The sequence below is a fragment of the Pyxicephalus adspersus genome, chromosome Z (genome assembly GCF_032062135.1).
Source record: "Pyxicephalus adspersus chromosome Z, UCB_Pads_2.0, whole genome shotgun sequence".
Taxonomy (NCBI): Eukaryota; Metazoa; Chordata; class Amphibia; order Anura; family Pyxicephalidae; genus Pyxicephalus; species Pyxicephalus adspersus.
The window spans coordinates 9,921,773-9,938,024 of record NC_092871.1 but is presented as its reverse complement, the minus strand read 5'-3'; the positions used below and the strand labels follow the sequence as shown (position 1 = coordinate 9,938,024).

Below are 16,252 nucleotides of genomic sequence, written 5' to 3'. Positions count from 1 at the left end.
ACTGCCCCCGCAGGCACCCCAGATCATAACACTGCCCCCGCAGGCACCCCAGATCATACCATTGTCCCCGCAGGCACCCCAGATCATACCATTGTCCCCGCAGGCACCCCAGATCATACCATTGTCCCCGCAGGCACCCCAGATGCAAGCACCCCTCAGATCAAAGCACTGCCCCTGCAGGCACCCTCAGATCATAGCACTGCCCCGGCAAGCACCCCAGACCACAACATTCCCCCCATAGGGTTTGGGACTTTTTTGGATGGGCAGTGTATATTAAAAGGTTTACTAGCTGCTGACCAAATCCTGGTGTGCAACAATTTGCATGACTTTAAGAGCAAAATTAGATTGCAAGCTTCTGTGGGACAGAAACGTGTACATGGCCCTATGCACTCTGCAAAGTGTACTTAGTGTTATCCTGGAGCTATATGAAAGCTCAAACAATCTAATATCATTTGACAGCAATCACTTGACACAGCAGTGTTGTAAAAATACTGCTCGGTCATAAAAATCAAGTCTCCTACCACCTACTGTCTGGGGGATTTGGAGAAAACGATTGTTCAGCTGTGTCCTAGCACTTTGCAGCCATCCGATGGAAAAACGGCCTTTTTATTTACCTTAAAGCAATACTCAGAGAAGCAATCTGACCGGAATGTTTGTAGCCACAAAGCACAAATGTTTTAAAAAGAACCCCCCCCTGCAATCACAAATGGCCTCTGCAACCCAGAGGAACTCCCCAATGATATCACAGGATTTCTATTTATCCAAAATTCTTTTCTTCCATATTCTCAAAAAGAATGGTCCGTGCTCAGTGCCACTCTGAACAGTATCAGGCACCGCACTCCCGCCGAAGCGACATGACAAAGGGCACGCATGTCACCTCTGTTACCATGGCATCTAGAGGGGGGAAGAGGTTAGAGAGCAACATGCTTGCACCCCACATGCTGTGCCCCATGCTGGCTGTCACTGAACAGTTAAAATGGATTCTGGCCAAAAGAGAGCCCCCCCACTGTGTGCAAACAAATACCACAGCAGTAAGCAGCATGGAGTAAGTTCAGGATAAGACCGCGTCCTCTATTGAAGCACACAACCATTGTGCCTGATAAACACTGGAGCTTGGCATGGTGCCCGCATTACCATCAGCTACCACTTTGATCCGCCTAATATTTTTTTGGTGAATCAAGGTATTGGGAAAGGGTCTGATTGGGTATTATGGGCCACACAGACATTTTCCCCTCATATTTTACACGGGTGCATGGTGTCTCCAGGCTATATCAATTCTCCCCCAAGAGGAAGGCCTATTCTGGAGAGCTATGAATAGAAAGAGGCTTGAAATGTCAAAGGTAAATGGTGCTCAGCAGAGGGGAACGTTTAAATTAAAACCTCATCCTTATTGCTTATGTGTATTGAGCCACTTAAAACTTTTTTTCAGAAAGCACTCACTTTACATGAAGGACATAGCATGTGTGGACCTTTTTGCACCATAAGGCACATGTTGCATTTAAATACTGTCCACCTCGGCCAACATGTTGGCCTTGGATGGTCAACAGGACCTGCTACACCCCAGCTAGAAACAGCCTAAGTCAGTCATTCTCAACCAGGGTTCTCTGCCAGGGGTTCCTTGAATTGTGACCACATGAAACTTAGGGTTAAAGCCAAGTAGAGGGGCTACACCCCAGGTAAAAGATCCATTCATTCTCAAACAATGTTTTCTGGAACCCTAAATAAAGCAAGGGGTACCTTGAATTGTGGCCAATTTGATAATGCCTGCATAGTTCTAGGGTCAAAGCCATGTAGAAGGAGGGCCAGCTACACCCCAATGTAGCTGACCTGCTACACCCAAGCTAAAAACAGTTTTAGCCATTATTCTCAGACAAGGTTCTCTGGAACCCTAGAGATTGCAAGATGTTCCTTGAATTCACTGACCTTTTATTTGATGATGACTTATAGATCTGGGGTCAAAGACATGTAGAAGAGCCAGCTGCATGAAATTAATGATCTTTTAGGTGGTCTATAAGGGTAGAATTCTTGTACTACTGTAAGAAGGGCATTTTTTCCCACTGACAATTAACCTAAGAAGGGTTTTCCCATAAACCCTCAATTCAATGGATTTGGCAGGGGTTCCCAAGGATTCCTCATTAAGGGCAGGCTGGCCTAAACCTTTTGGTTGAATTCATTCTTGTTAACTCATGGAAGATAGAATCCATAACAGCTAACCAGAATCCATCACTAGCAGACTGAAATTTTAGTTGGTGTGGGTTAAACTTTGACAATCAGGATGATAACGAATGCTTTATCATCGTTTTTATTTTGCACACCAATACGTTTTATGTTCTGTAGTAATATATATGTGTTTTGGGTCATAGTGTATATATAAATATGTATTGGGTCATCCAACTGATCAGGTACCTCGCTGTGGCACACCATTCATCCACCATTCAAGTACCCACAGACCAGTACAGTCTTTCTATATATACAAGTATTATGGAGGGCCACTAGCACTTACCCGTCTTTTCTTTGATTTCACACAGTACACTGAAGAGAGCTGGTTTCATCCTGTGGCAGTTTAAGGCGTGTTTCCTAAAAAAAAAGAGAGAAAAAGGAATACGGTTACTGAGATAATATTTATATAAAGTTGACTTGGACAGCATAAATTTAAGATCAATGTGAAATATTGCATAGAGCCAACAGAAGGCGCTCTAGTCTACTTTTCTCCATTTAGCATTGTATCTTTGCTGATGCAACGCTTAGCGGTAAGTCACAGGAGCAGTTCTTGCATTCGTTTTCAGGACGACGGAATGTGGGCCAACCGCCTTCTACTCTAACCCCGGCACTCTTTAGTAAGATTAATAGGGGTTTGTCAAGATTCATTTTACTGTAACTGGATTAAAGATAGGGCAATAGCTAAGGTAGACCAGATCATTTTTTAGATGCCCTTATAACATCTGTATGAACCACCTATGTCAAAGAGACCCATTGTCAACTCAACATAGTCCTCCAATGTCACCAGAAAGTATCTTGAGAAATGCCATGCAGCCATATTTGTGGACACAAAGTGGCTCCAACCAATCAACACTGCAGGCATGCACCAACGATTGGTGGGTAAAAGGAAAGATTTCCATTTTAATAAAGCCAAGGCAATAGTTTATAATACAACAATACATAAATATCATATACAACCTACAAATACACCTGTTTGTGGGAAATATTCAGAGATGCCGAGTCCCCAAGCTGGTAGCGCTCTCAGGCTCTAAAATCCCAGCGCTGCAAATCACGGCACCATATTCCTCTTATATATGTGCGTTGTGTATAGAGACTTGATATCATACGGCTCAGCCTGATCATGATTCATGTATAGAGATTGCTTTTCTGTCCAGCACAGCGTGATCATTACCAGTGTACGGAGATGTTGTTAAATGATATAGCCAGCACCATCATTATTCAAAAACAAAGACTTATTATACGGCTGCGTTTGGAGGGGGTTTGGGTAATTATTGAAGCGGGGAGGCTGCCTATTATACACTGTCTGTACTGGTGGGGCAATTATTCATGTATACAGTCTCCATATCATTATATACTGAAGTGTGATCATTATATATGGGTAGAACATCAGTAGTATTTTGCTTCTGTGTGATGTGAAGGCAACATAATGCTCAGTAATGATTTGTATATTCACCATTACTATACAATACTATCTGTGAGTGGATCCACAATATTAAGAGTGTTGGCTGTATGTATACACGTAAGCAATACTTTGTATATGTCTACACAAAATAATCATGAAGTGCAGGCCAGCCATTATCATCCAGGTCCCATGGAATGCCAACACCATTTGGACTATATCCCAAAGATCTGTTTAGCCATCTGTAAGCACGATGTTCATTCCAGAGACCCACATTGCAAGGGGCCTTCTTCCCACTGGCCGCCCACGTACGGGGGGCCTACTTCCCACTGGCCGCCCACGTACGGGGGGGCCTCCTTCTCACTGGCCGCCCACGTACGGGTGGGCCTCCTTCTCACTGGCTGCCCACGTACGGGGGGGGGCTTCCTTCTCACTGGCCGCCCACACATGGGGGGGCCTCCTCCTTACTGGCCGCCCACACACGGGGGGCCTCCTTCCGCCCACATACGAGGGCTTCCATACCACAGGCCGCCCACATACGGGGGGCCTCCTTCCCACTGGCCACCCATGTACAGGGCAACTTACAACTACAGTATAAATTGCTTATAGGAAATTCAAAAAAGCTGCCTGATTGGTGTTCTGGGTGCATCTGTATTAAAGATTTCATAAAAAAAAAAAACCTGAACAATTTGACCCACCAGGAAGGCAGGATTTTTTTTTCTGCTTTAAGTCCACTTTAAAAAGCTACAAAATTTAAGAGGCGCACATTACATTATGTGAAGGAGCTACAAATTCTATTCACATTTACTGAAGAGATTTATCAGTTTTGTAGAGCTCGGCAATACAACACAGTAGCAGAGAGACAGAAATGAGACAGATTTACTATTAGATCACAGCTTGATTCATAAATCCCCCCCTGCCTGATGATCAGAAGTAGGATTGTGTAACATAAAACGTGTCCCTGTCCACTTCTTAGGCGCGCACGTGTTTAGGCTGCAAACCGGTGAAAGTGTAATGATAAATCTGTCACAGATGTTTGCTAAGCTGTAGCGGTCGGCTCTGCGGGACGGCCGGCGCAAGAGTCCCAAATGCATAGAAACTGCTGCAAATCCTTAGCAGGAAAGAGCCTCATCACTAGATAAGTAATGGGTTCGGGAATTCGCTCGATAAATCTTCTTCCAAAAGGAGTCTATTCAACGGAATATTTGACATTTATGAACCACTGGTGTATTGTTCTGCATTGGCCGCCATCTTGAATAAAAACATTAGTAGTAGTTTTCCTTTTCTGCAACAGGATAGATCAGTAACTCCACCACCCTACCACGTCCACCAACTGCAGCACCACCAGGCCATCTTTATTTTAAATATCTTCATTTTAGGTGCTCTTGATAGGCTATATTATCCAGAGACCCCAGGGTCCCATAAAACGATGAGCGGATATTGTTGTCCAATAGATACCGCACTATTACACAGCAACCAGCAAAAAGAAATCCATGCCTGGAGGAAAGGACAACCACGGGGTCCTCCTCCTTTCTTTTCTCATTTATCGGAACACCAAAAACTTTTTGCAAATATTTTAAAAGCATCATTTTGGCCAACCTAGAGTTTGAAATTTACAAAATGGTAAATTCAGTAAAAAACAATAATCTGTGTATATATATATTTTTTATATTATTCATCTAGCAACTATTCAATATACAAGCAAAGAAATTTTACATATTAAATAAATCCTTAATCCACATTACTTCATGGGACTCCAAGGACTCAAAGCTAAGTAGAGATCAACTAATAATAATCAAGGGTTGTGTTGGTCTTAAGAACTGATAATTGCAGGCAGTATGCATAACATTGGTCTTATAACCCGACACATTTCACCATTCTGCTTCCTCAGGGGTATTAAAACGACTGTAGTAATAATGTCCACCGGATTTATTCAATAAATGTATAATTTATTCAAGAAATACAGATTATTATTTGCCCCAAACCCGACCTCTTCCTCTCTATTTTCTACTGTCTTTACTACTCCTTAGGGGGGGTGGCATTTTCAAAAAAGTTTTGTCACGATATGGGCATTTGCTAGCTCACTTCTTGGCCTACTTATATGCACCATTATCATGGTCTCCTGCAGCTTCATTTCTTCAGGCGGACAAACTTTATGTAAGCTCCAAGTCAGATAGCAATGGGGCTTTGTTCCCCCATACCTTGAAGAACCAGATATTTCATAAAGACGCCGGCAGGGCATTTAGGCGACTCTGGGGCTCAGCCAAAGCAAGAAGAAATGGGCAAGGGGTGACATAGCAAGAGATTCCGTCACTTGGACCTATACGGCTCTTTAAGTCATTTTGCATTACTCACGATTGCCAGGTTTGGAGCTGGACGTAACGAGAGTTGCACCATTTATTAATGTATCAGCTCTCAAATTAATATGCAAGGTAACAAGTCAGTTATAAATATCCGTCTTATAGACTGTAGCAAGGTCATTATCAGAGTATATTCTCTGTGTGCGGCAGGTTCATTAGTAGAGTGTCTGCATTTGGCACAAAGCACTGGAGCCGAAATCATACGGTCAGTGGAAGAGATCAAAGTAGACGTTTCCTTAGAAAGATTTCAGCAAAGCTGGTACTGAGCAATTCACATTCCTTAGAACAAGCAAATTCTTGCACTCCGCCTATACAAAGGATTCAGACACACTACTTGCTAATGATGAACTGATATTTTGCTAGATTGTAAGCTCTGCCGGGCAGGGTCCTCTCCTTGTTCTGTGTCACTGTGTGTATTTGTCATTTGCAACCCCTATTTAATGTACAGCGCTGCGTAATATGTTGGCGCTATATAAATCCTGTTTTATATCAATAATAATAATAACATTATGGCAGCATGGCTGGGGATATAAAGTATAGTAAGCAGAATCTGCAAAGGTATTTGGGAGAGGTGTGCAAGGTATGGGCTAGAGTTTAAAGCAGATCTAAAGCCTACCCTCTCCGCTCCTAATATTAAAGTTCTCCAAATGCCCATTAAGGAGATTCTATATATCCTAATGACCATAAAAACCAGGATTTAAAGTGCAGGAAAATCAAACATTGGGCTCCATTTATAAAGGATTTATTTAGGATTATTACAACCTTCTACCCAACATCCAAACATTTTTCAAATTAGATTCCAAAAGAAATATATGTGAATTTTGGTGTGGAAATTATATGGAAAAAATCCATTACGGGGGATAAATCCATTTTGTGCTCCAAATTAGTATTCTGGGCCCAGTTTTAAAAGCTCACCAAGTGCAGTGAATTAGACACCCAGTATATGCTAAATGCATATTGCAACTTGGCCATTGATCAGTCTGTCCATCTAAACAAGCCGTTAGTAAAATAAAACTTTTCTTTTTAATATCATATTATCATATTTCAGGTTCATTCTACCACTATGGACCCACGTATACTATGGCACTACAGATCCCAGCACTACCATTATACTCAAAGCCAGCCACTTCCCATCTCTAAAAGCTTTTTTTTTTTTTTTTTATCTTTTATTACACAAAACTATTTCTAACCTACAGCTGCTGGGAAAGATAAAGATAGAATAGTCTGCATCTAGGATCCGATGCTTTTGGACTGGCTATTAATTCTTCAGGTGCACCTAGGGTACCCTTGTGTATACATTAGAAAAATGCTGCCATAGGCAAAGCCTAATGACTTGGTATATTTAGGACAAGAGTCTTGATAAAAGTATAATTAGGTCAACGTTTCTGGAAAGGAGTCGGGGAAGCACGCACATCATTTATTGAACAGATGCTGAAACGAGCTTTGAAACATGAATGATCCCGGATACATCTATACAAAGCCACACCGTGCATGCAGACTTCATTACAGGCTTAGGAATCAAAGAGAACCTGTCATAAATGGGCTAAGACTCAAACGCTTGCCTGAAAATGACACGCATGTCCCAGGTCATCTGAAGTCCTGATCATCTGACCTCCTGTGCTGTCTACCAACTCCTGAGTGTATATAGCAGCGATAGATAATACAGCTGGGCAGTTTATATTCCGTCCAAATACAGAACTCTGTTATAGACTCAGGTCATAGGACACTAAGGGACTGATTTATTAAAGCACTCCAGGGCTGGAGAGGATTATTATTATTAAACAGGATTTATATAGCACCAACACATTACGCAGCGCTGTACAATAATTAATAATGACAGTGACACAGGAGGAGAGTACCCTGCCCTGAAGAGCTTACAATCTAGGAAGTAAATGCATCAGTATGCATCAGTGAAGCTGGGTGATCCAGCAAATCTGGAATGTATTTTCCTATTTGTTAGCAAATCTTTTGAATCCTAGACCAGATCCATTTCAGGTTTGCTGGATCACCCAGCTTCACTGATGAAAGTGTATCCTCTCTAGCCTTGGAGATCTTTAATAAATCAGGCCCATCTGTCAGACACTTTAGGTGACTCCTGACACTTATATATAAACTATAAAACTGTATTTGAAATATGAACACCCCCGATTTACACCTAAAAATAGGATATTTGTAAATGAAAAATTGCAGATTAGAAGCCGCTCAGGTATGAAAAAAAAAAAGGTTTTAGGGGTTAACCAAAGCATAAAGCTCTCATATGAAGAATGAATATTTATACACAGCTGTGACATATGGAAAGCATTGCATTGATCACGCCTTGGCAGAGCCCCCACTTAACCCATGTGATTAGCAGGCCCTCAGGTCCCCTATTGATTGGGGCCCTTCATGCCATTCACAGATCTATAGATTGCCCCGGTGATCTAATTCTCTCGGTATGATAGCTGTGCATTATTAGTTTTCCCCTTGGACAAGACCCTGGCGGACATTGGGGACCACCAGTCCCCCAGCACATTACAGTCCATGTCACAGTTCACACAGGCCCAGCGATGGACGAATGTTTTGTGTGTGGTCTTCTCATTAGTGTGACCTCCCCCTTCCTCCCCCAGTTCATAGCAATCAATGACTCCTCATCTATCTTCCTGGAAATCCAATAGGTTAACCTCTTGTGAACTTCAGCAGCCTTGAATCATGGAAGAGAGAAAATGAAGGTATGGCCACTTCCTAATTACAGAAGAGGCGGCCATTTTGTGAATTCAGGTAATAAAAGACCAATCGATTCTTTGTGAAGGAATCGCATCACTCAGGAATGAAGCAAAATGCTGAACCAGACAATGGCTATATGGCATGTCCGCTCTTCTTCCTCTTCCATACATGTAATACTATAATTCCTATAGGAAAGGCCAATCCAGATACTCAAAGATGAGAATTTCCAAACTGTCCTATTGTATATTCACTGAGCCTGATTTATTAAAGTTCTCCAAGGCCGGAGAGGATACACTTTCATCAGCGAAGCTGGGTGATCCAGAAAACCTGAAATGGATCTGGTCCAGGATTCAAAACATTTGTTCGCAAATGGCAAATGACTTTGAAGAAATCCATTCCAGATTTGCTGGATCACCCAGCTTTACTGTTGTGTATCCTCTCCAGCCCTAAATCAGGCTTAAGCTAGGTACATCAGCGTAAGCTAGGTTGCAATAATTATCGTTAGAAAACGAACGACTAACGATTATGCACAATTATTTTGAACAATTGTATTGTGCACAATTCTGTACATGTTGTAACAATACCATCGTTCAAATATAATCCACCAAAAATGTACACACGCTAGATACGATTGGTTAAATGATGCAGAAAGTGACATGTAAAGGAGAAAGTGTAATGCAAAATCATCCACGATCACTGAAAGACCTTACACACAAGAGATATAGAGAACGATCCTCCCTCAATAAGATCCCCTGAGATGGTCGTACCTTTCCAGGAACAATCCTCGTTTGTTGGTGTCGTTGTGCCATTTTTTTGTTAACGATTATCGGACGATCTGTCATTATTCGTTAGTTTCCAACGATAAATATTGCAAGTGTGTACGCAGCTTTAGTGTATCTTGGTTGCAGTCTAATGGGAGTACTAGAACCAGCAGGGCAGGCTTGATTTTCTTCTGCCTTTGTATACCTGGATTAGACTGTAGACTATATAGACCTTGGCACCACAAAGAAGTGTTGGGAAATACAGACTATACATTATACCCCTTAAAAAGTTTATTTAGGTTGGGTGGAAAGAAGCTGTAGGCTTGGTGGCCCATGAATTGTGACAACTCTTCAGTAACCATACAAAAACAGTACTGAAAAGTGCCGGGTGGTGCGCCCAGCTAAAAGGGACTGGGTAGTGCACTGCTATAACAAACTAACTATAAGGCCAAAGTTAGTGGACACGTGACCGTCACATTAAAATGAGCTTGATCGACACCCCCATACTTGCCTCCAATCTTTGGGGTTGGCTTATATGTGACTTTACAAGTTTTTCTGCACTCAATCGGCAAAATGAAGATTTGTGAGGTCTGGAATGGACACTGAATGAGAAGATCTGACTTGTGATCAGTTCATCCAACAGATACTCAGTAGGGTTAAGTGCAGGGCTACCTATTGTAGTCATTGTAGTGCCAAGGTATTTACATGAAAGACAGAAAAAGATAAGAGTTTGTTTCTGTCTTTCATTTAAATACCTGTATAAACCAGGGTTAGGCACAATCAAAATATTAAGAAAAAGAATTAAGACTTCCACCACACACTATTCCATTGTAGTGCCAAATCAAACTCAAAGTTGTTTATGAGTTGTGCATAGGGCTACGGTCATCATAATCTGTTGTCACAACTTTTTCATTTCTGGAAGATTGCCTTCTTACCCCATTTGTCATCTCTCAACGCACTGACCCTAAATTTCAGGTTAACCACATACTCCCTAAACTATTACTTACCTATCAGCCTCGGAGGCTCTCTTCCAATATAGATATACCTACATTAGGCCTGCAGGCTCATTGCCGACACTGCAAATCCAAAGGAGGTTTGCCAACCCCTGGCAGCTTCAACATAACCACAAGGTTTGTGGCCTCGTGCCAGACTGTCTTGCTCCGGTCCAAAAATGGATGAAGTCACTTTCCTCTTCGTGTGAAAATACTAAAATTATAAGACGCATTATTATATTGATTTCTCACTCCGCCATGCTGTAAAACAAGTCTACTGGGTTTTACAGAATATTCACAGCGAGCCTTTAAAAACTTTTATAGAGCCAATAAAATGAGTCTTATAACAATATTTGCTGGAATAATGCCTGCGACTTTTAACTTGTGTGTACATGTTACACAACGAGGCACTTTAACAATATGAAGTTTAACCTACTGGAAGTTTATAAACATTTCAGTATTTCAGAAAACATATGGGACCTTAACTGACTACGCAACGACCGATTCTTTTTACCGGCAGTAACCAAAGAGGCCTATTTAGATTCTACTGTACAGAGCCATTCAAGATGGTGATGGTGTTGTCAACTCTGCTTTATTCATTCCTCAAACACTTTTTACAATTTTGATGGATCTCATTGGGAAGGCTAAAGTCCCGTGTACACATCAGTTGATTTTATGCAGGAAACAATCTTTCAGGATTATTTCCAATGAACAAAGGACGACTTTTCTATAGAGAGGATTGGGGAAGATGAGCGAGCGGCACCTCATTGTGCTCTTCTCCATTGGAGTGGAGCAGCCGTTGTCAATCGGTCATTCCTCAATCCTTCAGAGTGGCAAGTTTTGGACTACAAACTGCTCCATCTTGCCTCATAGAAGTGTATTGCTTTGATATTTGCAGGAAATGTATTGAAAACCAAAGCCACCATCATACCTAAAGACTGGTCAACAGCAATAGGTTACTTGTTGGCACTTGGGTTTCAATATACTTCTAAGCCCATTTCCAGGGAACTTATTTTGGGTGCAGGGTGACTTGCTAATTCAGCATTGCACCGGCCCAGTCCCCAAAAATCCCATGGGCAAAAGTCACTGCTGCTATATTCTCTCCCGGATGCCAACAGTAGGTGTCCATGCCAAACTGGAAGGAACAGAGGTCAACCACACCAATTGTAGGCAAAAGAGCACATTTGGAGCATCCATAAGACTACAGCTTCGAGGAAGTATAAGGGTCATTTAGGTTTGGGTAGTGGGGCATTACATTTTCCCCAGGACCAGCTTTAAATTGTCCTCCTAAAGCCGTGGCATGGTCCAAATGAACCAAATATATAAATAAAGATCCCATTTATCCTCACAAAAGAAAAACCAACAATCCTTCCCTAATCAAAAAAGCAGTTGGATCAATTACCTGACTCCATACTGTCTTTCAGTAATTACAGGCATAGATACCATTAGTTTCCAGAAAAGCATTTGGTCTATTTTTAAATTCCATTATTGATTTTATCATAATGGCCTCACCAAGCAAGGCACACCACAGCTTAAAGCAGAACTCCACTTCCTGAGCATTGCGTTTTCCAGATCCAGTGTGAAACTGTTTGCTGGAACTTCCTGTAAAAAAGACCAGTCAATGCTCTTCCCTCTCCTTGTACAATGTGACTGGTCTTATACCCGCCCCTTCCTGTTGGCAGCCTGCAAGGAGTGGAACCTGCTGGCTCTCTCCCACAGCCCTCTGCAGGGGTAAGGATGGTGTCCCTGATACTTCTGAGCCTGTTCTGTGCAGACAAAGTGGATTTTTATCCTTTGTGGCTATTGAGCAATATATCTAAATGAAAGTTTTCATGCCCAGAGTTCAAGTTTTAAGCTGAATACCATCAAATCTACAGCTTATATCTAAGTACAAGGTCTGCCTTTAAATTATATGGCACACGTCCTTCACCAAGCAGCAGCATAGAAGTAATTTGAGAGCCATGTTAAAGGATCATCGTAGGTTCCTTAAGGTTTATGGGGCGAATTAATATCTGTGCTCTGTAGGACGGCAATGCGAGTCCTGCCAGTCAGGTACAACAACATATCTTTATGGGATTAGCAATGTTGTCATCAACATGCCCTTTATATGGGGGAAACTAAATGTCAATAATTATGCAACCGAATACCTGGAGCAGCCAACAAGCTGAAGCAAAAGTCTATATTAAGAGATTCCAGAGTGAGCCCAGCGCTCTTTAACAGGATTTAATGACATGTATAAAAGATCCATTGTCCTCAGCAGAAAACACAGCACTGGGTGACTTTACTTCTTAAAGGGACACTATAATGAAAAAAAATCTATGCAACCTTTTCTTACAGCACCTCTTACCTGAAAGTCATGTTTGGACGAAATTTTATGGTCACGTGATTGTGGTATTGTATTTCTACAAAATATCAGTTCTCCTATTATTGGTTAGCTGTGGATAATGCCAAGATAAACTCAACTTTTCATGTTTAGTTACTGATCATACCGGCATTCATAGTGAAATCAGTGAAGCACAATAATAAAGTCTGATGCAAAAGGCGAATTTTTATAATGAGCAAACTTTGGTGGGCATCATTACCCCGGTACACCAAAGTCTATTGCTCTTAGGAAAATCCAAGACTGGATTGTCCAAGGTGATGGCCAGTGTTTGTCCAAGATGAGCTGAGCCCCGAGTTGTCTGTAATCGTCACATTTGAGTGTGCATGTGTATAGATCAGGCATGAGCAAAATAAGGCCCAATAGCTTTTTAATCCAGCATGCTTTTACACATAATGTATATAAATTCATACAAACTCTCTCCAACCATCTGATTTTGGCTCAGCCAATCTGTTAAATTTTAAAACTCATTGTGGCACCTGAGCTAAAAAGTTTGGAATCATTCCAAGGAAAAATTGGCTTGGTAGCCTCATCTTACAACCACCAAGTCATGCACGTGGACATATTTTGCCTTAAAGGACATCATATATGGCCTACCATCCCAAGCCTAGGTACCCACTCCAATAATCTCACCGCCAACATGGACCTAGCTATCTTTCTATGCATGAGCACTGCACCCCCATTTAGTTCATCTCAAGGTGGCCATATGAATAAACAGGTGGTGGTATACATAGATAAAATGAAGACAAGACAGATAGGTATGTGTTGGAGGTAAAATTGATGGAGGTGACGTTAGGCCCTTAGAACGGAGGCCCACATCACACAAGCTTGCTAACAGAATGGTGTTTTGCTATGGAGTGCTCCCTTGCTTGCTAGCCCAGAAAGATGTTAATCCCTCGCTAGCAAGTCAGATTCTTCAGCATTCCAAACCAGAGAAGGAGGAACCCATTAAGGTAAGTGGAAGGCTCATCTTTCGGATTCTGTGTCTCCAGTAGAACAATCACTCATGTGACATATCCCTCAGGCTAATTCCACATATGAGAATTTTTTATTGAAATTGTTCCATAAGCATTACCAAAAAACACGAGGATATATGCCGGATATACTATTATGCTTCCAGGTGTGAGAAATGTACACATGTAAGGCATATGGCCATTTGGTTATCTTCATTTGTACAAACAGTCATATAAAAAGAAGGCTCACATGACAGAAATTGGCTAAAAATCACCAGGTATAGAGTTCAAGTCTTTCAATGATATCCACCGAGAAAGAGGTTTTAAAGAAACCATCCTTGTAGACAACCTATTTTTTGTACAGGCTATGTAACCAAATACCAAACAATTCCTGCTACTACTTCTTTGTCTCTCGGAAGCTAGTTTTAGTATCTAAAATGACCCCAACAGTCCTTGTCTACTACCTACCCTTTATTCGGGTCCACGCCTGTGTCCATGTGCACACTCTGGTTCCATCCAATGACCCCTACATGACTGATGAGTCTTATAGTGACATAGGGGTCAGGGAAAAGCCACTTGCACCCACAACTTCCAAAAGTGGCCAATGTGAAGGAATCTGACTGAGGATGCAGCCCAAAAGGAAGCAATGGCAGAAGACACAAGCTCTTTCATTGTTGTTCTTTTATTGCAGATAATGGCCATCTCAATTGCTTGAATGGCTGATAGGGTCACCATAGGTACTTGACTAGGTCTAAAGCATTGGAGAACTTTTGGACGTGTGTATGTAACCTAAGCCACACCAACTTTGATTTTCTCATTTAATACTAAGACTAAGTGATTTTGTTTGGAGATGGAGAGAACACTTGGTAGAGCATAGACCTGATTTAGAGAAGCCAATTCCATAGTAAATAAAATCTAGGGTTACCAAAGTAATTTTACAGCAATAACAGGTAATAGGTACCGACTAATAATGGCTTTTCCAAAGAGTTTCCCTTTTAAAAGGTTTTAAGAGCCTTAAGGATTTACTTTAAGGCGACATTAGAATCTGTGGTCCATGTGCGTAGGTTGATGCCAATAAATGAGTCAAAACCACAAAACCCTCCAATTGTGATTTATCTTGAGGGAAAACAGCAGCAATAGGCCAAAACTATCCATCAAGGTTGACCTAACCCTTGCCTAAGGCAGGCTTGGAGTTTCAAAGAGCATTTGTCCAATCCAACAGCCAGACTGGGTTATGGACCTCTGGTCGCCATTCATTTCTTAAATGTATATACAAGGTCAAAAGTCACCGAATTGTTGCAGAGTTATTGGGCCCCTGACAAAAATGCATGATGTATCATAGTCATTCTTTTCTATTAAGTCTTTGGTTACTGCTTTCATTTAAGGCCAATTCACACCATGTGGATTGGGCCAGATAGATGGAGGCCCAAAGAAATGGAAAGCCAACATTCATTGTTTCCAGGAGGCCTAGGCACCACAAGATTGCCGTGTTGATATATGTTGGCGATAATGTTGCATTAAAAAATTTTTGGGGGCTCCACCACGTGAACATAAAAAATTTAGGTCAACAACGTAATCCTTTATTTTTATTGGCAACATGACAATGGATGTTACAAACCTATGTATACTAAATATTAATATGTTCTATATAGTCCCCTACCTGCATTTGAAGAGGGTCAATGGTTTCATAGGGTGAAATTACTAACTCAACCAATAGATTCTTATAAATCACAGAACCATTTGCACTGATAATGTAAATCCAATGGCTTCATAATGTACATAGCAGGGTGCAGGAGCAGCTACACCCATCAGTCAATTATCAATTAACTTTTCCGAAACACTAAAACCTCATTTGTCCTCTATATATGCCCTTCAGCAAACCAACCCCTTTAGGACTTCAGGAAGGGCCTATTCAGATCTCTGATATTGCATTTTATAGCTTTTCTGTTGCCTTTTTTAACAATTGCAAACAAATTAACATGGCTGTGTTCTCCCCATAATTTTAGGCTGGGTGGGAAGAAGCTGTAGGCTGATAGCAGCCCCTATATTGTGACCTGAATTTTTAGGAGCCACCCAAAAACAGCCAGGTGGTGTGCCCAGCTAAAAGGGGCTGGGGAGATTACTGCGCACATTGACGTGTTTTCCAAAACCCTTGAAAAATTAATTGCGGTGCACCAATGCGAACAGACTATCTCTACCATTGTGCACATTAGAACAAGACCGGTCCTAGGGGGTCTATGTGTGAATAATTTCATACAACCTTTAACCAATTAAGCCTTTTGTATTGAGAAACACTAATATATATATATATATTAGTGTTTCTCAATACAAAAGGCTTAATTGGTATATATATATATATATATACACACACACAAAATATATATATACATATATATATATATATATATACATACATACACACACACACATACATACACACACAAGTTTCAATACATACATATATATAGGTATTGAAACGTGTGT

At 41.3% G+C, this 16,252-nt stretch overlaps 1 protein-coding gene across 2 annotated transcripts in view; it reads right to left on the bottom strand.

Moving 5' to 3' along the window:
- Positions 1-16,252, bottom strand: part of PBX2 (PBX homeobox 2) — a 37,884-nt gene that overhangs the window by 18,266 nt on the left and 3,366 nt on the right. For both annotated transcript variants that reach the window (XM_072431922.1, XM_072431923.1), the window contains exon 2: positions 2,504-2,577. In XM_072431922.1, coding sequence (XP_072288023.1) covers positions 2,504-2,577 — 74 coding nt within the window. The remainder of the gene's footprint in view (positions 1-2,503; positions 2,578-16,252) is intronic.